Source organism: Pantherophis guttatus, chromosome 2 (genome assembly GCF_059756535.1).
Source record: "Pantherophis guttatus breed Tessera chromosome 2, ASM5975653v1, whole genome shotgun sequence".
NCBI lineage: Eukaryota > Metazoa > Chordata > Lepidosauria > Squamata > Colubridae > Pantherophis > Pantherophis guttatus.
In genome coordinates this window covers 99104443-99130674 of record NC_142064.1, presented here as the reverse complement: position 1 = coordinate 99130674, position 26232 = coordinate 99104443, and the positions used below count along the sequence as shown (strand labels likewise).

Here is a 26232-nt window from a genome sequence, read left to right as displayed (position 1 = left end):
GTAAAAGTGATGCTGTTAATGAAAATATTTTTAATGTTAAAAGTCATGTAGGGAAAGAAACCTGGTGACAGTAAAATGGGTAGACATTGTGCAGGGGAACTGCATTGGAAGTCTATAACCTTACTTATTCAACCCAATGTCTCTGTTTTCTTCTAAACTGCCAAGGACTATATAGGAGGGAGGGAGTATATAGTATATGATCAATTAAACTATGCTAAAGTTGCGAACATTATTAATAGGATGGATCAAGGAACTACCAGTATCTACAGTAGACAAATTGTGAATATTATTAAAATTTCTTCTTTTCAATAAAATTCAGTAGAACTTAAATGTGCCCATCTTTAGTTTTAGCATACTCTATAAATCTATATACGAAAGAAAAGTATAGTAAATCTGTAAGGTGATATAAATTGCTAGTAATTTAATTCATTTTATTTATTGCTTTACAGTAAAAAAAAAAATTGCTAAATAAGGTCATAATCCCATTGATTCCAAAGGAGAGTTCATCCACTTACTTAAAAATTGTTAAACATTTTTAAAATCATTATATATATTTTTGGGAAGATGGATACAGCCAAATTATAGAAGATTCTAATTGAGTTGTATACAAAGTATTTTTTATCTTTTATTTATTAATAAATTTTACATGCCGTTCATCTCGTGGTATGAGGTGACATATAAACTTCCATCCGCATATTGGAGAAATGTCTATCTTGCTACATTTCATCTTTGATCAATGCAGGGCAACGAGATCAAAAGGAAGCCTCAGAACATTCCAGAAGATCGTCCTTTATTCCTTGGCCCATCTGGTCCTGAAAGGGCAGAAAGAAATATCTCATACAGTAAAGAGGTATGTGTCCATGGGGATGGGTCAAAGCACCCAGCAAGAGTCATGCCATGCCAATAACTCATGCCAATTTGGAGTCTCAATACGATTTCTGTCACTTCTGAGAAAAATACTCTTCCATCCGCCCAAAGGGAGCAGCAACACCCCTAATGTATTTAATTTCTCTGAGCAAAAGAGTGAAGGTTGGGTGTACTTTCCCTTTAGTGTGAATCATAAAATCTTTGGGAAACCCACAATCAGTGTAGCATGGCCTGATAATGAAAATTATTTTTCAAAATTGCAGGGCCAGGATCCCATGGCCGGTATATCCAGGATAACAAATTTTGGTGAAGATAAAAGAAGGGTCTTGAACTCATTCTCCAACTTTCATGTGCATGATTCTGTGTATAACCCCTTAAACCCAGAAAGAGACTTACTGGCGTGTCCAACCGATACTGGGCTAAAAAGCAGCAGTTCTTTTGATTTGTCCCAAGGAAGTCCTTACTGTCTTCTGGTCAGAACTTCAGATCAAATTGAAAACAAACCTACAGATAGCAGAGGTAATTCCAGAGAACAGCAGTCCTCCTTTCAAGGAAAGAGCCAAAATGAACCCATCTATGCCGAGAGTTCAAAGAGGAAAAAGATGCAGCATAATAACACTAATACATTGAAGAGTGGCGTCTTGACTATTAGCCCAAGTCAAAATCAACATGATGGGATGAAGACCCTCCATTTGAGCTGCGAGAGGAATTTTCAAGATCCTGGTTCACAAAGAACAGCAACTATTACTATAATGGCCCCACAAACAGAAGATGACCATCGAGCATTTTTTCTTAGCAGCCCAGACTCAGCAGTTGGGGTACAGTGGCCATGTGTTAGCCCTACTATTAGCCCAGACACTGAGAAATCATCCTCTTTCTTTGAGCCTAGGGTGTTGCCACAAGAAAGATGTGATATGAATTCAAGAGACAAAAGTCCAGAGGCTGAGTCTCCAATGTCTAGCAAGAATATGATTGATAGGAGTCCTGCTATTCCTCCAAAGTTGTCCAAAGGAAGCCCTCCTAGATTTGAAGAGTCTCTTCCACAATCAGTCAATTCTTCCATTAAAGCCAGTTCTTCCATTGCTGAAACCTGGGATACTAGCATGCCAAGGAATGAGACAGATGGCACTGTGATTGGGCCTTTGTCGCCCTTGTGTTCCCAGATGAACAGCATTTCCCCAGATGAATCCAGCAGAGGTCCTTTGCCCTCAGGCTCTGAAAGAAGACCAAAATACTACCATGCCTCCTGGCATAGGCCGTGTAGGATTGAGGAAGAAGAGGAGGAAGAGCAAAGAAATGCAGCGGAAATGGAGAATGAAATAACTGTTTCTCCAAGTTTTTCAGTTCAAATAAAACCATGCCCTATTCAAGCAGTTGAGACCGGAGAAATGAATCAATCAACGACCTTTGCTTTTGATGAGCCTGGACCTGAGGAAGTTATAACTCCTCGGCTGCCTCCAAAGAAACCACCCAGGTAAACATTTTTTTAAGTTGCTTATAAATGATCAAAGCTAGGTAGATAGGATAAATGATGTAATTCAGAATGTTCCAGTGATGATTCTCTATTTCCCCTATTCCTGCTTTCCACTGGAAGCATTTGGGTGTTTCCTAGGATAAAACTTTTGCGGGTATGTATACATATATGTATATATGTTCTTAAGCAGCAGCCTTCTATTTTGTAATTATTTTCTAGTTGAACCAGGGTTTCAGAAAACCATTAGCTGCAACTTAATGGAAATGAAATTTTGCTAATGTGTTTTTAAATAGCTTCTGTATTTCAAGCATAAGTTGAAATCAACCCTAATTTTTTCTCATGTTGGAGACTTTTTTTTTTTTTTTTTTTTTTACTATAAGCTGATAGACAAAAATAGCATTTCAGATGATTGAGCAGTGAATCAGTCATTTTTCTGGAACAGTCTCTCTTCAAGTGCAAACAAAAGCACATTGCTGGTCAGAGGAAAACAGATGTGCCTGAATTTCTCACTCTTCTGACAAGAACTTCATTGTGTTGCTCTGAGTAAGTTCATCCTGCTGAATGACTATCTGTAGAGACCAAGAAGAAATTGTAAGGAAAAGCCTGTGACTATTTATTTGGAAAATCAGAAATTAAGTATTGTGAAGTATTTTTTCCAAGAGAAAAATTAAAATTGAAGGGGGGGGGTGAGTTAGAGTAGGCTCCAACCTGGATTTTCCAAATGTGTAGAACTAAAATCCCAGTTAGCATCCATGTTGATTAAGAATGATGGAAATTGTAACCCAGTGAAAGGAGGAAGTGGGGAGAGGGCACTAAATTAGGGAAAGCAAAATTATTAAAATATGGTCCTCTTATTTGGTCCTCTTTGTTTTCTATGGGTAATTCCCTTAATTTCTGCACACTCCTGGGTGAGTAAAAGCCAAATAATTAGGCTTTTTTTCCTTTGAGCTGATATATCCAGGCTGAGAATAGAGCACAGGTTCAGTCACTAAGGCTGAGTAATGAATATTAACATGAGTAACAGCACCTTGCTTATGTTGTATGGGTGAAAATACAGTGAAAAGGTTTTTATTTACATTGACCCAGACACTGAAAGAGGTGGTCCTTGTATAACAACCACTTGTTTGGTGATTGTTCAAACTTATGATGGGAGTGAACAAGTGGTAGTTACAAGTGGTGCTCGTATTTATGGCCATCAGTACATTCTGTGGTCACATGATAATGATGTGAGATCCTGCCAGCTTCCAACAAGCAAAGTCAATGGGGAAGCTGGCAGGGAGTTAGCCCTACATGAGATCAATTAGGGTGGCCTCATCCATCATACCACTGTTACTATTGGAACATAATATGATTATTACCTGTACCATATCAGTTGTTTGAAATTATTTGTTGACTTGGTCTAGTGTTACATATGTATTAAATAAACCATGGTTGACCCAACAAGGACTTGGCAAACAACTTTGTTATAAATTGCTGCCTTTGAAAACATCTGGAACATTCAGAAATAAAGGAATTTGCATTCCATAAGACAGTGCCTCCAACTTGAGAGAGTTGTAATAGTTTCCAGTAATTTTTTCAAGTTCAGTTAAAATGTAATGACTTAGGTCAGTGGCCAATGAAAATGCATCAGGATCAAAGGTTTATGACTCTTCATGATTAGTTTCAGAGTTGACTCCTGTTGAAGGGATTAAAATTGATCCCATTAGCATGGTGTTGGCCCATCTGTAATCTAAGAATATAGATTTAGGACATATTAAGAGAAAACATTTTTTCATGATTCTCCTCATGGGAAAAAGATGGGCCCTGCTTCAGATGTTGGCTTGTGAATAGATAGAAGGGACTCATTAAATTAGCCCCATTATGTGTCTCAGGAAAGCTGCTTGGCTGTTTATCTCGAAATTCAATTCAGGGAATGCTTAAATAAAATGGAATTAAAGTTTCTATTTTTAGAGGCTGTGTTACTTCATTTTTAAACTCTTGCGCAGAGTGGCAGAAGGGATGAACAGTTCTTTGTTTCAGTCAATAGTCAGCGATCAATTAACCTCACAAAACATAATCATCCTTTATCTGTTATGTAGAAGGAAAATGGATCTTTGTGTATCATTCAAATGTGCTGCAGGCAAGACTGGAAAAGAAGAATAGAGTTGACAGGAAAATGTAGTAATTTTTAGCACTTAAAGCCAGAACCCTTTTTGAAGAGGGAAATACAGAACGGCCATATAAAATCACATCGCTTAGGAGGATGGAGAGAGGCAGAGAGCAGTTTGTAACCTACGTTAAACTCCTGTTCCAATTAGCCTTGCCAGTATGGCCAGTAGTGAAGGTTGATGGAACATCTGGAGGCATAAAGCTCTGTTAGAAGCCACAATCACATTAAAATGACATCTTGCTCATTGTCTCATCGCAAAGTTAATGCAATTACATAATTTGCAGCTGGCACATCTGTGGCTGACACAAATTGCATGAGTACATCATTTGGGCAATGATGTCATGAAGTGTTTGCTGTCATTTGCCCACCAGGATACCTATGTCTGGAGTAATTGCTTATAATGCAGACTTTTTCTCCATCTAAATTAGGATGGAGAAAAAGTCTTAGGAATCAAATTGTGCTGATATCCTAAATTAAGGATATTGAACATTAGGGCTGTAATGCATGAAAATAAATGAATAGAACTTGCTTACTCTTTCACACACATATGGACAACATGATTGCGTTGTGCATCTTTTTGTTGTGTATATTCTAATCATCAGTCATTTTTCTGTATTTTGAAGAAAGCTACTCCAGATGTCCTAAAGGTGCTTTTTTCAAGAGGCATCTAGACTTCCTTCTTTTTCTTAGAAGATTTTCTGTTTCTCATCCAAGAAGCTTTTTCAGCTCTGACTGGATGGTGGGGAATGGAAGGATTTATATTCCTTGCAAATCCTTCCATTTCCCACTATCCTGTCAGAGCTGAAGAAGTTTCTTGGATGAGAAGCGGAATGTCTTCAAAGAAAAACAAGGCAGTCCAGTTTCCTCTTGAAAAAGCACCTTTGGGAAAAGCATGACCTGGATGATTGAGAATCTCCATAGACACTCTTCCAGATGTTATCTCCCTCCCCGTTATATCTACATATTTTTACTTTTTGAAAAGATGTTTCATTTTCGCAAAAGGAAGCACTACCATTCAATTAAGCATGGAATCTTCCCCTTCAATTGTAATTAGGGGACTTTGGTTTCCATTTTTAAGTGAAGCAGTTTAATGTGTCAATTAGATGCCGCCTTTCTTTTGCATCATTCACTTGAGTTCTGGAACAGTATCCTTGACTCCCTAACTAAAGGCACGATGTAGAGAAAGTGAAATTAAACATTTGCACATTCAGATTTTTTAAAAATATAAACCACTGTGGAAACTGGACAGAACTCATTTGTGACTAAATACAGGTAGACCTTGACTTATGACCGATCGCTTAGTGACCGTTTGAAGTTTTGATGACCCCCCTCCTCCCAAAAGCTACTTACAACCCAGTTCTGAAGTTCTGGTAGCAGCCCCCTCCCCCATGGCCATGTGGTCGTATTTTGGGTACTCGGCAACTGGCCTGCATTTATGGTTATTTGTAGTGTTTTGCAATCACACAACCACCATTTATGATACTTTTTCTGGAAACTGGTGTTTTGCTTCCAATTTCCAGTAAAAACCTCCCCATAGCAATGGGTTTGCTTAATAACTGCCACATTCGCTTAATGACTACCTCACAAAAGGTCATAAAATCACATGACCATCACAACTTACAACCATAATTGCCAGGCTCAATTACCGTCGTGAGTTGAGGAGTACCTATAATGCACAATTGAGCCAGACTGATTGATCCAACCTAATTTGACCTGTTTTCAACATGAGGGAGAGACCAGGGAACGATTATAGAAAAAGTTTTTTCTATTCTCCTTTGCTTTTAGTTCTGATAGAAGATAACTTCTTATTCTTTAGCAGGTCTCTCAATAGCCCAGGAGTTTTTTTTGTGAAGAATTGTACATGCTCTTTAATGGGACTGCCAATCTCCTCTAAGTTCTTTTTCAACCACAGCATAATGGAGCTATTTATCTTTGTTTTTCTTGGTGAAACTGATATTTTTTTAACTTCAACTATTACCTTTTTAAATGGGTGAATATTGAAGTTTTCATTTATAGGTACAGAAAAAGTGGTGCTGATGAAGGTTATTATTTCACACTTTCAATCCGATGAACTCAATTGCTATTCTAAGACTAGCACAAGACTATTTTTTGGGTTGTTTACTCATTTGCACCTGCCAAGGACATTACTTCAAAGCTGCCAAATGCCCCACTTCTTTCAAATATTACCTTTGGCTAAAGCCTTTGCAGAAATGTCCCTCTATTCCACTGATTGGGACAGCAAAATGCAGGAACAAAGGAGAAAGAATATCTTTTTTTGTTTGTTTGTTTGTTTCAATATTTTTCAATAGAGCAATACTTCTGTGAACTGTGACTTCTTCAAAAATCAGTGTTTGGGACTTTTTCAGAATGTTTTTTTTTTTAGGGGGCCATGACTTCATTGTTGTAGTGATACTAACAGAATAGTATTTGGTTTTTTTCTGCATTAATAAGTTTTATGGTCAGGTTCAAACTGAAATCCAAAGAACATGCAAGTAAGATGTGCTGTTTATAGCTGGAAACCGGAAAGCCAAACTTGAAAATAATGAGTTGTAAAACTTATGATCTAGGAATTCCCATGATTTTTTTCATTGCTAATACAATTTTCAGACAACCAGCAGACATCACCAGATGGAGTTCCCAGAAATCCGTTTGACTATATTTTTGGTAAAAAAAAAAAAAAAAAGATGGAAGAGCTTGGTTGTAACAGCAAAGATATATTCGAGTTCACTATGGAACAGATCAAAAACTGCTTATGTGCGAGTTCCAAGTCAAGAGAACAAAGCCAATCAGTTTCTGCAATATGGGAACCAGAGGAACTATGGAACGAAATCAAAGAAATCTTAAGGATGAATGTAAAGGGAGACTGCCAAAGATCAAGAAACAGAAGAAAGCAAACTGGATGTCAGAACAGTTGGTAGAAATTGCTGAGAAGAGAAGCCAATAAGAAAACTAGAGTTTAAATTAAGTTTTCAGAATGAACTTAACCAAGAAGTTCTGAAAGCTGTTAAAAGAGACCAGAAGCAACGTCATAATGACTTCTGTAAAGGCAATGAAGATGAGAACAGAGATGGAAAAACAAGAGATGTCTTTTTGAAAGATCTCTGAACTAAACTCAAATTAATATGCAAAAGGATGCCAGTGGAGAGAATCTGATTTCAAGAAGATCAAACAACTATGAAATATGATGAAATTTAAAAAGAGCTAAATTTAGCTAAAAGTAGTTAAATGAAAGCTATCTTAAAAAATATTCCCTATTCACATTCACAATTATCTTTGGTGTTAGAAGATTAAGTTATATCAGAATTCCAATTAGTACCAAGTCACAAGGCTACAGTGACTGATGAAATATCTATAAAAATATAGCAGCCAACAGAAGAAGCAAAATTGCCACTGATGCACATTGGACATTGGACATTGGACAATCAAGAACCAAAAATACAAAAAAAGGCAATATGTGCTTAATTGACTATAGAAAGACCTTTTATAGTGTTGATCACATCCAGTTGTGGAATGTCCTTAGAAAAACAATCATCCTAGAACATCTTATTGTCCTCATGCAAAACTTATACACAGGGCAATAAGCCACAATCAGACAGAACTAAGCATGGAAAATCCAAAGCACCAGAAGGACCATGAATCTTGTCAAGATTAAGCCTGTTCCTCCCCAACAATCTCCAGGCACTGGGATAAGACTTTGACAGCACTACTTGTTCTACAGAGGGTCTAGATGTACAGATGGGAATCTTCAGCTGATTGATAATACCTGACCTTGCAAGGATGACCTCAACAAGCAGCTTCATTTAGATATTAAAAAGAAGGGGGCAAGAGCTTCAAACCTGTGTCTTCCTATACAAACCAGGGACATCTGACTCCCTCCCTCCTTTCCTATCAATTTGACTAGAACCAAATTCACTAGGCATAATGAAAAGAGTAGTACCACCTCTCAGCCTGCGTCCCAATATCAGTCTCCACAATCAGAACGATATTGTTATCATTGTACTGCAAGCAACTAAGAAATCTAGGAGAAGCAAGATAATTGCATCACCCATCCTGGATTAATAGTTAATAGTTCTCAGCAAATGTTATCAGTGCTACCTATACCCCAGCCTGAAAGATACTGAAAAAGATCCAGATAATCTTCCTCCCAGTCTGTCTGAAGTTGCAGCCTAACTATTGTCTCAACAACCTTCCTTAACAAGGGGTAGGTTGGAGACCAATCAGAAACTTTTCATAACAGTTTATTTCAAGCAAATTGAACCTCCTCCTCCTCAAATATGAATTCATCCCTGGGTATATCCAATCATATATTGCACTCAACAATAAACTAAAGGGCCACCATCAGTGAGCTGTTGGACAGCATTACTTGGCCTGTTGTGTGGATGTTTGGGTGGTTCAGGGGCGGCAAATTTGTGGTGGGTGGGGGTGTGTTTGGGGATTGTTATGTGTGTTGGGCCTTGTCTTTGAGTGTTAAGTGAATTTTGTTGTATGGGTATACTGTGTATATACGAACAATGACAATAAAATTATACTTATATATAATCTCTTAGGAGGACTTAACCAGCCAGTAAAAACACACATCAAACAAACATGCTGATTAACACTGTCCATTTCTTTAAGAAGTACAGGATCAAACACAGTGTCTCTAAAGGTGGTCTACTGACTTTTCACTTCCCACCACTGAGAGCTCGGGAAGTTATTTTCTAAGTTGACAAAAATATATCTGAGCTGTGTTCCCCAAGCAGCAATGCTTTTACAGTATACATCACTTTTATTCCTATTCAGAAAATGCATTTTATATAAAGCATAACACAATGGGAACAAATAGAACTCTTCCACAATGACTTCCTGCAATCAGTGCTGCAGTGCTTTGCAAAGGCAGATAGCTTGCTTATGAAAAGAATTTCCAGTCCTGAAATGATGCCATTAAATAATGATATTCTTTTGATGAAATTAGTGTATTGTCAGGTTTTTTTGAACCAAAGTCAGGTCTTCTGATTTTATATAACATTTGATGATAGAGTAAAGTATTGTTGAGTGCCAAATAAGTGACTCTGCTGGTTTCTCCTATTCATCCAGCTATTTGGTTTAGTTCTGTTTAGTTTTGTTGGTATTTTTTTTATATATTATACTTTCATGTTTATTGTGGGTTTTCAAATTAACATCTTCTTCTGTGAAAGGATAAGTTATTCATATTGCACAGGTAAATGTTAATAAATTTTAAAAGGTAAAATTCAATAGTCCTTGGCAGTCCAGAAGATTAGCAAACAAAGTAAAATAATTCCTGAATAAACATACATACTGTATGACTGGATTGTTGCTGTAGCTTTTGAAAAATCAGAATCAGATGGACGTGGATTTAAGTTTATGGCATATATAAAAGGTTTAGGCAAACTAGTTATTGTATAACTAAAGTGCGTGATAGACTTTATTTTTTAACATAAAATATAAAAACCTTAACAGACCTATACTTATCGAATATTTTAATAACAGAGACCAATGGACCATGATAATATTTAATAGACCAATCTTTTTTTAAAAAAATAATAATTGTGAAGTTCTTGAGTTTTAGCTTCTTATGTTTGAAATGTCTGAATCAACTTCAAGCAATAAACTATGTTTATTTTTATTCCAAGAGTTCCACCTGAAGCCATGTTTTCATCCTTGTTTATGTTATAGCTATGGCTTTCAATGACAGACTTTGAATCCAGATGCTATGCAAGATGAACTGCCCCCATGTTTACCCGTTGAGCTTTATTGCTCTTTAACAGAAGAATTTTAAAAACATTTATATAAAAAAAATTTATAATAACTGGAAAGCCCAACCAAACCTTTAATGTGCTGCCCTGTTTCTAACACCTCTAGGGAGGGTTGACTTCTAAGAAGGAACAAATAATTCCTTATTTACACTAAAGTATTGCATTCTTAGTGGACAAGACCCTTTCTGGGATTGAATATATTCCCAAAGGTTTACAGATGAGAATTAGAATTGCAAGAGTTTTAGGAGGTGACTTGGGATCAACCTTTGCTGTTGAATGAGACTTTAGGAATAGCTGGGGATGCAGGTTTAATACATGGTGAAGATGTTTGGACTGAGAAAACACAAGTTCTACTCCTGTACTTTGGGGGAAGAGGAATGCTATATATTTTCACCGGGAGGGAGGGAGGGAGGGAGGGAGGAAGGATGGAAGGGAAGGGGAGGGAGGGAGGGAGGGAGGGAGGGAGGAAGGAAAGAAAGAAAGAAGGAATTTACCACTAATTGTGTCATCCCAACTCTACTCTGCCCTGTCCAAAAATAAAGTGGGTAGTGGACTTGGGCCAGTCACTTTCTTTCAGTTCTAAAAAGAAGTCAATGGCAAACCACTTTTGGGGGGAGGGGGGAGCTTGCCAAAAAAACTGCAGGGATTTCTCCAAAATTCAGACAAAATTGAACAGGAAAAAGAACCTCGCTCAGAGTTACATGATAGTCCCTAAACTGTCTTCTATCCAGAGACTGACAAATTTAGTACTTACTTAAGTTTATAAATATACCACTACACCTTTATCTGTTTCTTTATATGTCTTGTTGTAAGAGGCAACTTTGTATGTACTACATCTTGAACAAAATAAAGCTACAAGAGAAAAAGACCGATACAAACTGTAGCAAATCTAGCAAAATCGAGGGGCTCTCAAACAGACCTACTATAATTCTTCAAAAGCAACTTATGTATTGCATACATTTACCATATTTTATGGCATCTCCCCCCCCCCCATTTCTAGGCGTCATCTACAAACAACAAAAAATGGTGAACTGGAGCAGCTCAATAGTGATTCTACTGAAAGCCTCAGGGGATCAACAGCCAGCTTGAATTTGGATACAAATCCACTCGGCAGTGGAGGTAGTTAAATTTTGTGTACCAGTGTGGGATTGCGATGATTACAGTATGTAAGAAACATATTCTGCGGATGAAATGATTTGTACTTTGCATTTCTTCAGTTGATCCAAAAACAAACTTGCCCTATAAAATCAGCTTGCCACTTTTCCAAAGACTCTTGGGAGCCATCTTCTCGGGAGGACTAATTTATAAAGCTTGTTGATTCATGAATTGGGAAGATATTGCAGGGATGCAAGAACACCAGTCAGTAGTGAAGTAATATATTAATTGTTTTTTAAAATGCCATGCTTCAGACAACTTTGGTTTTTCAATATGTAACACTGAACAAGCATGCTTTTTACCAGGTTGTCATATGGCTGATTTTCTGCTTTACTCTGTTCCAGCTTCATTTCTGTAAGACAGTCAGCAGTGTTTGCCTATATGACAAAATGTCTGTGATCTTCAAAACACTGTGTGGCACTAACTTCTACCTTTCAGTAGTGTTTCTTTATTATACTTAGTGATTCATTTCCCATATTAGTCAGTTTATTATAATCTTAGATTAGTACGCCCTATGAATATACAACATGCGTTATTCTTAGTTTCCACTACAGAATTTGTTGTAAATGTACTTTGAGGTCTACCCTCCACACAAAAACTCCAATTTTAAGATTCTTGTTGCTACTAGTTTGATTTTAAAATATATGATTTCACCACCTTCTCCAAAACCTTCTCCCCAAAAATGAAATGTGAGCAGTGAAGCAACAGTTATCCAAAATGACTGAATCAAGAAAAGATCCCATCAGATGGCACATCCCCCTTCCTCAAAGAAATGTTTTCCACTTCCCAAATCTAGTCACACAGAGTGAGTTTAACCACCCTTACTAACCAGATAGGTCTAGATCCAGATAGGTAGCAGAACCCATAGAGCCCTATCTAAATCCTTGGCCTCCACAGGCCCCTACACATAAATACAGTAACTTGAACAGCCTATCAACCTATGTGGTTTTGCTTTATTGATCCCATTTCTTCTTCCACAAAAAAAACCTTGCTAGAAGCATTACATGCCCATAAGCATTATATGCCCAGAGTATAGTGAATAGTTCTGCCACAAAATGCAATGCTATCTACCTATTTCCCCCAAAGTCAGGGGATAGAGTCAAAGGGTATGTGATATATTTACAAGCTGACTTGAGGATCAGCAGCAAAAATAAGAAATATGAGATCATTTTTGTCTATTTTTCTGAAGTACAGAAAAACTGCTGACAGCATTATGATTTCACAAATCAAGTGATCCAACTTGGGGGGGGGGAATGGAATATAGCGTAGACACATGTTGTACAGATCAAATGCTACATCTGTGTAACATGTGACAGAAACAATGGTCCAGTTTGTGACCCATTTTGTCATATGTAAAATGAACTGAGCCTGGGGCCATTACTCTTGTTGTCTTCTGATAATCCAGTTGAGTGCCCAGAAAAGCTTTGCTGCACCAGGGATCCATGGTTGTGGTTGCTTAACAGCCATTGTTGCCCAGGTCAGTGATAGTGATATATGGGAAATCATTTGTTCCCATACCATATTTGGTAATAAAGATATTCTCAGTAAAGAATTCTGTTCTTTACTTCTGTGTTTCATTTTTAGATAGAACTTTAGAACTTGATACTAGGCTCATGCTGCAAAATGCCTTTATCTACGCTGCCAAGATTTTCTGGCTTATAATTATCTTACTTGTCTATGTATGTTTTAGGAGAATTGTGCAAAATGAGTCTTCATTCCTCCAACCATACCAAGAAATCTGCCTTGCCTTCCGTTCATTTTTCCGCATGCTTGACTGAAAACACGGCACCGTGCAAAACTGTGGAGCCTCCTCCTCTGCCCCAAAAGAAAACTGTCAGCAGAGCTCTTTCATCACCTGATGGATTTTACTGGGGCTCATCCTCTCCATCCAAAGCAGCAGTCTTCCCGAGCCTCAAGTTGAACTCCAGTCAATCAGAAAGTAACGTCTGTATCCAAGAAAAATCTCTCTTTTGCTCTAACCTGGGAATCAACCATCATACAATTTCCTCCTCTGAGTCTCTGGGGAAAAACTTCATAGCGTCCACCACTACTCCATTCACAAGTTCTGCTAAGAACAGCAGCCTTTGTGGCTTTCAGGATAGAAACCTTCCATCTCGTTCTTCCTCACAGCACAGTATATCCAACCAGGTCTCCTCAGGTTCTAGCCTTCAGCTCCATAGCCTCTTCAGCAACATCAACAGCAAAGAAGGCATATATACCAAGTTAGGAGGACTCTATGCAGAATCCTTGCGCCGCCTGGTCTCCAAATGTGAAGAATATTTTATGCATGATCAAAAAAGTGAGCTGCGTTTTAGTGAGAACTACTGGCCTTTCTTCAAACTTACGTGCAACAAACCGTGCTGTAATGCGGGAGATGCAGTATATTTCTGTGCAACATGTGCCAAGGATCCTTCTAGCACTTATGCAGTGAAAGTAAGTAGTTAAAGAATATCGTTTTGTAATGTAGGGGTAGGAAACATTTCTCATTTCTTATACCCCCCCCTTCCAGGAAATGTATCAAGCCAAGAGTTAAAGCCAGAGCCAAGAAGGAGCAAGTGCTCCCATCCTGCAAAGTCCTTTTTGTCTTTGTGACACTTCAAATAACTAGAGGCGGAGACAACTCTCCAGAAGCAATGCAAAGGTCCAGAGAGCAGGTGCCAGAGAGCAGGTAAACCTAGAACTAAGGAGAAATTTCTGAACAGTGAGAACAATTAACCAGTGGAGTAGCTTGCTTCAGAAGTTGTGGGTGCTCCATCACTGGAGGCTTTTAGGAAGAGATTAGACAGCCAGTTTGTCCAGAATGATATATGGTCTCCTGCTTGAGCAGGTCTTTTTGGAGATTTTACCTGAATTAGACAATTCCTTTCAAATGGCAAAATTCAGGGGCAAATAGCAGCTAGCACTAACATTCCCTTTTAACACGAAAGTGAAGTGTCTGGAGTCAGGCCAAGAGGGTGTGTAGCTGGGATTGTTGTCCTGGCACCCCTTTTAGTGCCAGGAGAGCCGAACAATCAGGAAGTGAGTCTTGACCCTTCTAACATCATTTGAGCACAAACCGTTGCCAAGAACTTCATGAGGCCTTGAATTCCTGTGATTCATGAGACTCCTCCATGGGTGAAAATGAGTCATCCTTTCCAAGACATTTGGCCATGTAGGGCAGGACTTCCAGAATATTCCGGTGCTCAAACCCACCAGAAAGCCTGAGGCTTCCCTGGCAGTTGCCACCTTCATTCTGGCTTTTGGTTTTGTAAGTTTTTAAAGGGTGCTCTGGCATAATTGCACACCCTTAAGAAAAAATGCCTCCATCCTTGAACTTTCCAAAAGAAAAAAAGGATATTTTCAAATTATTTCACTCACATAATTTTGATTGTCACTTCCTGATCTTAGTTCAAGATACAGTTACATCTTTTCAATCCAAAGAGGCTGGAGATGGTTTTAGTCACATAAATAAAGAAGTCAAGAACCGGCATTACTTTAGTTCCGCTGATCTCTTTGCCTTTTGTGGATTGTGGCCTTAATTTTCAATGCTGGGCACGAAGTGTTGTCTGCATGGATGGCAGTTTCACAAAAGGAAAGGGCTTGCTCTTCTGTCAGTCAAGCAATCACATGGCGTGTATTCACAATGGGTGTTTAAAATAGTGTGTGCGATTGCTAGGAAAGGAAATAAGCCTTTTTTGTGTGTTCATTGCAGACCACACGTGTGTATGCCTATGTTACAGAATGTGTCTTTATTGTCTCAGGACAGCATCACAAGGCCGAGCCCAGAAAACTAAGAACCAAGTTAGGCTGCCGTGTGGGAAAATCTAGTTAAGCAGTTTGGGACAATCCTTTCATTTTTCACTGCTTAAATATTTGATTGATTGACATATTTCAGGGCTTAGTCACTGAGCTAAATAATTTTCCCGTGTGCCTCTCTTATGTTGCAAAAAAGAAGGCACAACTCATAAAAGAGAAAAACTACATCATCATCATTGCTTGAAGTCAGCCTAAATTTTGCCAGCAGTTTCAGGCCTGCTTGAAATTTTGAGCTAAAATGTGGATCTTGTTATGAAATAACATCATTTTGATTTATTTAATTTAGTCATTATGTTGAATATTGAAAATCTGGAACATTTCACATAATATCCAAACTCCTCTTTTTTTCTTTTTGCCATTTGCAAGAGGTGGATGGGATAGCCTTGCATAATTTGGGGCTTTTAGCATACAATACAAGGAGGACCACAATCTTTATCTGTATTTTTTTAATCCAAGTTAATAATGAGACAGGTTCTTTGAGTAAATTGCAATCCAGGAAGAGATTTAAAACAATCCTCCTTTTAAAAACACTTTTGGGAGATCTTGTAGTATACGTAGTGTAATATATTATTCATATTAAACTTCATTTTTTATGGATGTTCCTAAAGTTTTAGATCCTGAAAGGTGTGCGTCTGCTTGAAACAAAACAATAAATCAATTTACATTTGAAGAAAAAGATTAAAAAAAGCAATAGCAATGAAAATCATATTTTTGCTCATGGGAGTCCAATAGAAATGGAGTCAATAATAGTTTAAGGAATATTAATTGTAGTATTAATAACAACAATATAAGAGTGTCAATGTATATTACACTTTTTTTCCTGTTCAGTTGTCAGAGAAACTGATTCTTGGAAACTGTCTAAACAAGTTCCTGTAGTTGTCTTGGCAAGGTTTTTCAGAAGTGGTCTGCCATTGCCTGCTTCCTAGGGACGAGAGGACGTGATTAGCCCAAGGTCACGAGCTGGCTTTGAGCCCAAGACAGGACTAAAACTCACAGTCTCCCAGTTTTTAGCCAGATGCCATCACCATTACAGAAAACTGTTCTTTACTGCAGCGGCCCACAACTTTTTGGGCACCAGGGACTGGTTCTATGGAGAGAGGTTTTTCTGCAGGTCGGAGGGGGCGTGGTTTTGGGTGTGGCCTGCATCCTGCGGATGGGGCTTTGCTTTTTTGTGCAACCCAGTTTCTGGCATGCTGCGGCCCAGTGTTGGTCCGCGGATCAGGTGTTGGGGACCCCTGCTTTACATAGTATCATAAGGGGGGGTGGGGGGAATAGTCTAGAGACAGGTTGTCTCCATTTAGAATAGATTTACAGAAAGGGAATGGGGATAAGAAAAACCTAAGAGAGTAAACCAGTACAAATGGGTTCAGGTCTAAATTACTCAGTAGAGGTCAAGTAATATGAACACTAGAAGGGTTCCTCCAGTTCTGATCCTTCCTCACCTTCTGCTCAATCATAACTCCCTGTCCCTGATATTTAGCAGTGATTGGTAGCTCATGCTGTAAAGGTATTTGGAATTCAATTTATATCAGACCCAGTAACCATGATACAAAAGCTAAAAGCTATCTGGGAACCATAGGCTAACATATCTGAAATTGCTCTTTAGTTCAAAACTTCTCTAGATACCTCTTTCATGACTCAGCTGTTTCCCACTCAGCTGCATGTATGTCTGTTTGCTTGCTAATTGCTTTAAGGAATATCTTTGCCTCTGTATCCACTTCTTTGTTTCCTAATCAGTTTCCAGATGTTAGTGACATTTTCAATCTTTGCTTGTACTTTTTTCTCATAGATATGTACATACCAAGACATTAAAGCTGCAGCATCCTGTATTAGCCCTTCTATTCCTGTTCACTTCAATATCCAGCAAGACTGTGGGCATTTTGTAGCCACTGTGCCCTCCAGCATGGTGAAGAATGCTCCCATGGACAGCCAGTGTCCTTCCCACGTTGCCACTGAGCAAGAGTGTGTGGTTGTCATTACCCGTGAAGTGCCACACCAGACTGCTGCTGACTTTGTGGGGGTTGCTGAAACTTTCCATAAAGATGAGCCGGACCAGTATGAGAGGAGAGTGTGTTTCTTGCTGCTACAGCTTTGCAATGGGTTGGAGCATCTTAAAGAGCACAATGTCATTCACAGAGATCTCTGCCTAGAAAACCTGCTGCTGGTGCGCTGCAAACCTTTCATAGGCTGCGGCAGGACCAAAAATGACAAGCATCTGCCAAGGCTCCTCATCACCAATTTTTTAAAAGCCATGCAAAAGCCAGGCACCGGTGAATCCAAAGCAAAGAAGAACCAGGCCCGGTTAGCTCCAGAGATTGTATCTGCCTCCCAGTTCAAAAAGTTTGACGAATTCCAGACTGGCATTCTCATCTATGAGCTTCTGCACCAGCCTAACCCGTTTGAAGTTCAGACCCGCCTCAGAGAACAAGGATACAACCAGGGTGACCTCCCTGCCCTTCCCAACCTTTCCATTTATTCCAGTGGGCTCCAGAAACTTGCACATTTGCTCCTGGAAGCAGACCCAATCAGACGTATCCACATCACAGAAGCGAAGCGGATTCTTCAGTGTCTGCTTTGGGGTCCTAGAAAAGACATAGCGGATCAGCCACTAAAGCACAAGGAAGCCCTTCATGGAGCTCTTCAGAACTGGATTGACATGAAACGGGCTTTGTTAATGATGAAGTTTGCCGAGAGGGCAGTGGATGCAGAGCACAATGTTCAGCTGGAGGACTGGCTGTGTTGCCAGTATCTGGCCTCTGCAAATCCCTCCGCTCTCTTTAAGTCTCTGAAACTTCTTCATCTCCTCTGATCTCTGTAGCACTTTCAAAGCTGGCATTGGTTCTGGCAGAATCTGCCTAAGAGTGCACTTAGTTGGCTCTCTTTTGAAAGTGGGTGCACACACCACATTTTTCCTTTGTGTAACATTAACTGACCATTTTTTTTAAAGAAAAAGAAAATGCATTTTATGCAGTCATTGTGAATGTTATAAAAATGTAAACAGTGTTATCTAGACTCCACCTCTAAGAACTTTTGAAAGCCCCGTTAAAGTGTTTTTTTTTCCCCCAATTTGAAGGAGTTTGTTCTTGTAAGATGTTTTGTTGTTATTTTCATATGAAATAGATTTAAGTTAAAACAACATCGGTCTTTTGTTTTATTTTTGTGGGTTAAAGAAAAAAAATTGAGGGAGAACTGTGCAGCCAGGTCCCAACAACGCTGCCTTAAAATTGCATCTTACTAAACCACTGAAACAAGTCCTTTCCGTCTTGTTCCAATTCCAGCTTGGCTGTTTGGGTTGAGATGTGCTTAGTGCAGTATTTCTCAAGATGATGCTGGCTGGGGAATTCTGGGAGTTGAAGTCCATACGTTTTAAAGTTGTTAAGGGTTGAGAGAGACTGGCTTAGAGAATGCAGGGCAGGGGAATGATGGGATTTATTTTTTTTTATTTTATTTTTTTTATTTTTAATTTGATTTATATGCCGCCCTTCTCCGGAGACTCAGGGCGGCTTACAATGCATTAAGCAATAGCCTTCATCCTTTTGTATATTTATACAAAGTCAGCTTATTGCCCCCACAAACTGGGTCCTCATTTAACCTACCTTAGAAAGGATGGAAGGCTGAGTCAACCTTGAGCCTTGGAGAGATTCGAACCAGCAGTAAATTGCAGGCAGCTGTGTTAATAACAGGGTGCTTTAAATCACTGTAGTACCAAGGATCTTTCAGAGGAAAGAAAAATGGAAAGATGAACAGTAGGAAAATCTCTTTGGGGTAAGCTTCAGAACCATATTCAGCAGTATTTCAGGCTCTTGTTCAAAAGCAGCCCGGGTACACTGAAATATAAGGATCCCAATGCAAGGTGACACTGTAATGGAATTCCTGGGGGGAGGGGGGGGGACAATCTCCTGACACCATCATTAGCTTCTGTTTAAACAGGAGTGGAACTGTTGTAAAATGGTGCCTCTGATCCCCATATCTGCAAGCAGAAGAACATTCCGACAACATAGTACCTTTCCCACAGATTTGGTTTTATATTCTTAATTACTCCGTGTGTATTTCTTTGGGATTGTTCTCTTCTTGTTAAACAAGATTCTCTTCCTGTCTTTTTGTCGAACATGCAAATAATCTCTTGGCATGGCAACATTTCCCCATCTGACTGAGTTTCTTTTACTGTGATTCTGAACATGGTAATCATTGCAAGGGCAGAAGAAACCTAATCTGCCTGATTCCCCAACTTCCTTTGAACCAACTCCTTCATTTATGCCTCATTTGAAACCACATGTGATTATGTTGGGCTTGCTTAGCAATTTTGGGTTTATATATATATAGATTATCTATTTCTAAATTTCTTGAATTGGGATTCTATAAGTTTCAAAGTATAAGGCAGAGATGGACTAGTGCTGCATATAGCTGCCCAAGCCCATGTTTTAAAAACCCTATGGCCTTCTCATCAATTTCTAGCTACAAATGCTTATGATGCATGGCACAGTTTCCCATATAAATTGTGATGTATTCTCCAGAATCCAAAGGATAATAAACTGTCTCTATAAATCACCTCTCTTTTTTGTTCATATGCATAATGTAGGTCCATCTATTTCATGTCATGGAACACAAATTGTGTTCCTCTCTGCTATCAGCCAGTGATACATACAGCCTCTAGTCACCAAATTTTGCTCTCCCCTGGTATATAGGATGAGTGAAACACCCTCTGAAAAGTTTAACAGTTCTTGCAGTCTTCTCGTGTGCATTATGCACAGAAAATAGAATTCATAAGAGAGATTTTGCAATTATTGAGACTATTCTCTGTAATAGAAAATGCAGATATTTGTTATACAATGTATTATTTACATAGCATCTGAGCTATGTGAATAGTACAATCTTGCTGAGTATCTAGAGTGAATGAATGCCTATGATCTGATACATAACATCTCTACAATATCCGCCCTGAGATCTTTGAGGAAGCGTTGAAGCCCCAGCAGCCATATTGTTTACAGAGGGCAGTGAGGAACAATGTAAGATTTATATCACCAGTTTTGTAATGTAAAGAACAGCAGCATCTGGTTTCTTAGTCATACTATGATTGGTTTGGATATCTTCCCATTTTCCTTTACTGATCTCGTATAACTCAATACTGGAAAGGATTGAAAAGAAAAGTCATGCTGTAAAGGTTATAAAAGAGACGATTACAACTCTTATTCCATACGTTTTCTCTCTGGGGCCAAAAGTAGAGAGACCAAGTGGCACCAAACAGAGCCTTGAGGGTACTTCTTGTTGAACCCAGGCATGTTTAAAACTAATCCTGTCATTATAACACATTACCTCTTTTCTACATTTATTTTAATAAATAAAAAGTTGTAATAAGGATAACACTGAGAATCGGAATAAGTTATCCTGTCAATGATAAAACTCAAAATAATAATTTTCTTTCTTATCCTGCTCATCATCTTTAAATGGTGCAGAAGTAATAGTAGAAGGGACAGAAACAACACATTGGTTGTGATGATACAGGGTGAAATCCATACCTAAACCAATGAGCGTTTTCATCTGATACTTTGTTTTCAAGACAATGGATATTTTTATATTAGCAAAGTATTTATAGGTAATCCTCAATTAATGACCACAAATGGGACAATTGTTACTTATTTTAATTTTACTTATTTGTATTTATTATTTTTATAAATAACTCAAGATGGCAAACATACCCAACCCACCTTCCTCCTTCTATTTTCCCCTCAACAACCACCCTATTGTTGGGCTGAGAGAGGGTGACTGGCCCAAAGTCACCCAGCTGGCTTTCATGGCTAAAGTGGGACTAGAACTTAACAATTTCCCACTTTCTAGCCTGTCACGTTAACTACTAGAGCAAGTTAGGCCTCTTGTTTTTCTGTTGCTAAGTTCTGTTCTCTCTGTTTTTTCTGTCTTTCTGTTGCTAAGCCAGGTGTTTGTTAAGCGCATTGCGCCTAATTTCTCAACCTTTTTTGTCACGGTTGTTAATGAATCATTGCAGTTGTTAAGTGAATCACACAGTTGTTAAATGACTCTGGCTTCCCCCACTGAGTTGGTCAGAAGCTGGCCTGGAGGGTGACAAATAGCAATCACATGACCCCAGGATGCTGTAACCATTGTAAATACATGCCAGTTGCCAAGTGCCTGAATTTATTTATTTATTTTATTAAAAAGTTTTTTTTATTAATAGTACAAAATTAAAAAACATTGGACATAGATATGACATCACTGGTCCCAAACATCTTCCGTCACTTTGCAATAATATTAATACTCATATAAACATATAGTTCTTAAACTTTGTTCATTATTTAAACATAATATAATATTAATAATTTGCCAAGTACCTGAATTTAGATCACTTGACCACAGAGTTGCCGCAACCATTGGATAAGCGTGAGAAACAGCTGTAAGTCACTTTTTTCAGTGCTCTTGCAACTTCAAACAGTTGTAAACAGATGTTTGTAAATCGAAGACTAACTGTATTGTCTACCTTTTACCCTTTATTCAGGGGTGAAATCCAGCAGGTTCTAACAGGTTCTGGAAAAGCGGAAATTTTGAGTAGTTCGGAGAACCGGCAAATACCACCTCTGGCTGGCTCCAGAATGGGGTGGGAATGGGGATTTCGCAATATCCTTCCCCTGCTATGCCTACCAAGCCATGCCCATAGAACTGGTAAGGAAAAATTTTGGATTTCACCCCTGCCTTTATTAGTTTCTCCTGATATTGGGAAACAAGGAGAGAAGAAGGAAAAAAAGACTTCACATCCAGATGCTCTTAAAGACACATGAGAAGCACCAAGCTAGTGGTGCATTTATTTTTAAGAAGGTCTGTCTGGGTGGTTATAAAAAGCCAATCAAGGAAAGACTGTCTCAGTCCTGACTTGACACAGCTCCTGGTCAGTGGTTGTCACCATTGGCCAGAGAGTTATGCAGGTATTTTCCCTACATTTTGCAGAACCAGTCCTTTTGGTTTTTATTTTTGAACAGAGTCTGTTTTAACTTTTTTCTCCCATTAGCTACTGCTGCCAATACTCAGAAACTGATATCCACCAAGATGCCACAACTCCTCTTAACTGTCTACAGTAAAACACCATCAGATCTTAGAATAAGGAACACACATGTGTTTAAATCTCCTGGCTACATCTCTTTTATTTTATTTCTTTTAACACATTCATATTCCACTCAACCCCAATGACTCTAGGCGGTTTTCACATTTTTACCAGGAATAAACTTCAACTTCATCAAATCATAAACCCAGCCAACCATAAAAAATTTAAACATCCTATGCATACCTACAACAAGGAGGGGAAGTCAGCTCCCAAAACTCTGGGTGGCTCACAGTTAAAATTATTGGTACTATTAAATTAATGAATGTACTTGAACTATTTAATTTACTTAAAATAACCAAGGCATTTAGAGCAGTGTACTTTGGAATTGTAACTCCCCTTTGAATGACCCTTCTTTACATTCTTGTCCTATGAATGTTAATCCTTAAACTTCTAACATTTGTTCTATACTCTAAAATCAAGATCTGCAGGATTATTGTGCCAGAAACCACAATAAAAATATCTCACTGAAAGATTTCAATGTTGTGCTTCAGCAGTAGATGGTGAGAACTGATGTGCAAAAATATTTTCTTAGGAATTCTCTCTGCACTGTATGACTTGGGGTCATAAGGAGAAGAGGATATTGTTCCTGAAGAAAATATTTGAATGAGATCCAACAAGCAAGTATTGTGTTTGCTTAGATACTCGGGCAAAGATCAAACACTTGCATAACAAGATGACCCATGGCCTTCTGAAGGCAAAAAAAAAAGAGAACAGAGATAGATGGAACTGGAGTACAAAAATAGCCTTCCTTGATATTGGTGCTTGTTTGATCCAAATCATGCCAGGTAGTTTATGTCACAATGTGGTTATTTGCAGCACATCTAAGCAGCTCGCTTCTTGTTACATATTCCGTTATGGGGATATATAGGATAGAAAAATTGCCTCTCTTTGGGAATTCTGATCAATAATTTGTGGGGTCGATCTATATCTATCTATCATCTATCTATCTATCTATCTATCATCTATCATTTTATCTATCAGCTATCTAATATATATGGCTGCTCAACTCACAGCATTAAAACACTTGCAGCATTAAAATATCATAATGTAAGAAGCCACCCACCCCCAAGAGCAGCGATCACACAATCACAACAGCTCTGAATCAACTTGGGGTACCCAGTCCTGCTGGCAAAATCACATCTTCCGTTTTCTTGGTCATTATACTTTAAGAAAGGCAGTTACACTCTTTGACCAGTTACAAATTCAGATTGGTCACCAACTTCAGCTCTGACCCCTTGTCATGCTTCATGTATGTTTGCAATGAACACATTTGTTATAGCCACACTCAATTTTTTAGATATACACCTAAAACTTAAATGTATCAAAGAGGTCCTTAGAAGAGGAAAGAGAGTAGTAAACATGTCTGCCAGTAAAACATATTTGCAGTCCCTCTTCATGCATGCCTGGGCCAGGGAATACAGGTAGTCCTTGACTTACGACCACAATTGAGCCCAAAATTTATGTTGTTAAGTGAGACATTTATTGAGTTTTGCCTTATTTTACGACCTTTCTTGCCATAGTTGTTAAGTGAATCTCTGCCATTCATAAATTAGTAATCTGGTTGTTAAGTGAATCTAGTTTCCCCATTGACTTTGTTTGTCAGAAGGTTGCAAAAGAGGATCACATGACCTTGGGACACAGCAACGGTCATAAGTATGAACTAGTTGCCAAGCATCTGAATTTTGATCACATGAACATGGGGATGCTGCAAATGTAACTGTAAAAAACGGTCATAAACCACGTTTTTCAGTGCTGTTGTAACTTTAACAGTCACTAAATGAACTGTTGTAAGTCGAGGACTACCTGTACTTCTAAAGGAATTAAATTTGTCCCTCCCCTGCAGAACTTGTCACTTACTAACTTTTCATCACTGGATTCCTCACCAAAAGGGGATATTCTCATCCTTTTATAATTTGTACATAATTAGCTTGTTGCCTATTGAATGTTGAACTATCGTAATGTCATAAGTCAATAACGTAATGTCATAAGACAATAATTAATTCAAATCCACAATTGTTTCTTTCTTTGTTATTTCATTTATATGGCCACCTATTTCAAATTCATGACTCTGGGTAGCTAACAATATAGTAGTCCTCCTTTTGTGACTGACTTGTTTAGCAACCTTTCACAGTTGCAACAGTGATGAAAAAATACCTTTGCAACCAATCATTGCATTTACAAACTTTGCAGGTCTGTAATGCAAAAAAAAAAAGCTAAAGAAAGATTGTAAAATCATGATGTTTCAATTGTTGTAGGGGTAGAAGAAAACTTGCTTATGAAACAGACTTAATCAGCAGTGAATTAGCGCATTATCATTCTTTTTTATTTGGAGGCTTGGACTTCCTGCAAGAAGAATCCCTGCAGAAATACTTAAAATATTTTAGAATAAACTATAACGTTGGATTGTGCTGCCACCTGATGATTTGTAAAATAAAGTGCAATTTGCTGTTTGCCTGTTTTTAGGTATGCTGTTAGAACATAGGGGATAAAGCCAATTCTCTCCTGCATAATGCTGCTAATTATGAGTTTTCAGAATGTACTAATTATTGTTAGGTATGACACTAAATAGTCATATTCAAGCATGACATTTTGATAGCAGCTGGGGAACGACAATGAAGGGAGAAATATTGTCCTTCTGACATGTTTGTTAATTCCCTTTGGAGGAACTGTTTCGATGAAGCTTTGGGGGTAACACACACATACACACACTTTTGATTCCAGTAGATCAGTGGTGGGTTTCAAAATTTTTTACTACCGGTTCTGTGGGCGTGGCTTGGTGGGAGTGGCATGGCTTGGTGGGCATGGCTTGGTGGGCGTGGCAGGGGAAGGATACTGGAAAATCTCCATTCCCTCATCCCCATTTCCTCCTGATCAGCTGGGACTCAGGAGGCAGAGAATAGACGGGGGTGGGGCCAGTCAGAGGTGGTATTTACTGGTTCTCCGAACTACTCAAAATTTCCGCTACTGGTTCTCCAGAACTGGTCAGAACCTGCTGAAACCCACCTCTGCAGCAGATCTCATGGTGGCTTTTGATACCACCACATGTAGTATCCTTCTGGGTTACTTGCAGAGTTTGGAGACTGGAAGCTATGAGTCCAGGAGGACACTTATTTATAGTCCTGCTACCTTAGAGAAAATGTGATCCCTAGAGAAACATTGGAGCTAGCAATGAATTTGCACATTACTTCCAGGAAGGGAAGAAATGTGGCACACTAATGTCAACAATATTACAATATTGCAGTAGAAGACTCAACTCTTTTCTATACATGTTGTGATGTTAAACACGTAGCTCAAAGGGATGCCACTTAGGTTCAATTTTGGATTGTTTCATCCCATCCAAACGTCAGCAGCCATATTCTGTTCAGTCTAGAAAAGTCTGCTTTATTTGATAAGAAATAGCATACTTTCTTCTATGTTTGAGGGTGGTGCTTGTGGAAATAAATAAATATGGAATAAAATTGATGACCAAAATGTTAAACATAGAGATTTGCTTGTCGTTTTGTTTAATTAGCATACCTTTTTATAATGGTTCTTTTCTTAGCAGCATTTTATCTTTCTCTCATGCCAACCTCTTAAGTCAGTAAAACCTTTATTTGCATTTGTTAACTGTTTTGATTCATTTAAACAAATTTGTCTTTGTTGTTTTAACTTGTGAGCCACTCATACTCATGTAAGTGAGAGGGGGGGCTATATAAATCCAGTGAAATAAATAGATCATTTCCAATAAAGCAACAACCAGGGCCGGATTTAGATGAAAAGAGGCCCTAGGCTATTCCACTTATGAGGCCCTTTCACCTATAGTGAAAGTGTAATTTTAATTTTGCTAACAATTTGAATGTAGGGAATGTAGGCCCCTCTTGATCTTGAGGCCCTAGGCTGAAGCCTAGTTAGCCTATAGGAAAATCCGGCCCTGGCAACAACCCATAAT

At 38.5% G+C, this 26232-nt stretch overlaps 1 protein-coding gene across 5 annotated transcripts in view; it reads left to right on the top strand.

The window, feature by feature from the left end:
- Positions 1–18332, top strand: part of PRAG1 (PEAK1 related, kinase-activating pseudokinase 1) — a 34238-nt gene extending 15906 nt beyond the window's left edge. For all 5 annotated transcript variants that reach the window (XM_087886445.1, XM_087886442.1, XM_087886443.1 and 2 more), the window contains 5 exons: positions 743–850; positions 1131–2341; positions 11247–11365; positions 13092–13834; positions 16986–18332. In XM_087886445.1, the coding sequence (XP_087742571.1) occupies positions 743–850; positions 1131–2341; positions 11247–11365; positions 13092–13834; positions 16986–18005 (3201 nt within the window). In that variant the 3' untranslated portion in view covers positions 18006–18332. The remainder of the gene's footprint in view (positions 1–742; positions 851–1130; positions 2342–11246; positions 11366–13091; positions 13835–16985) is intronic.
- Positions 18333–26232: the final 7900 nt, after the last annotated feature.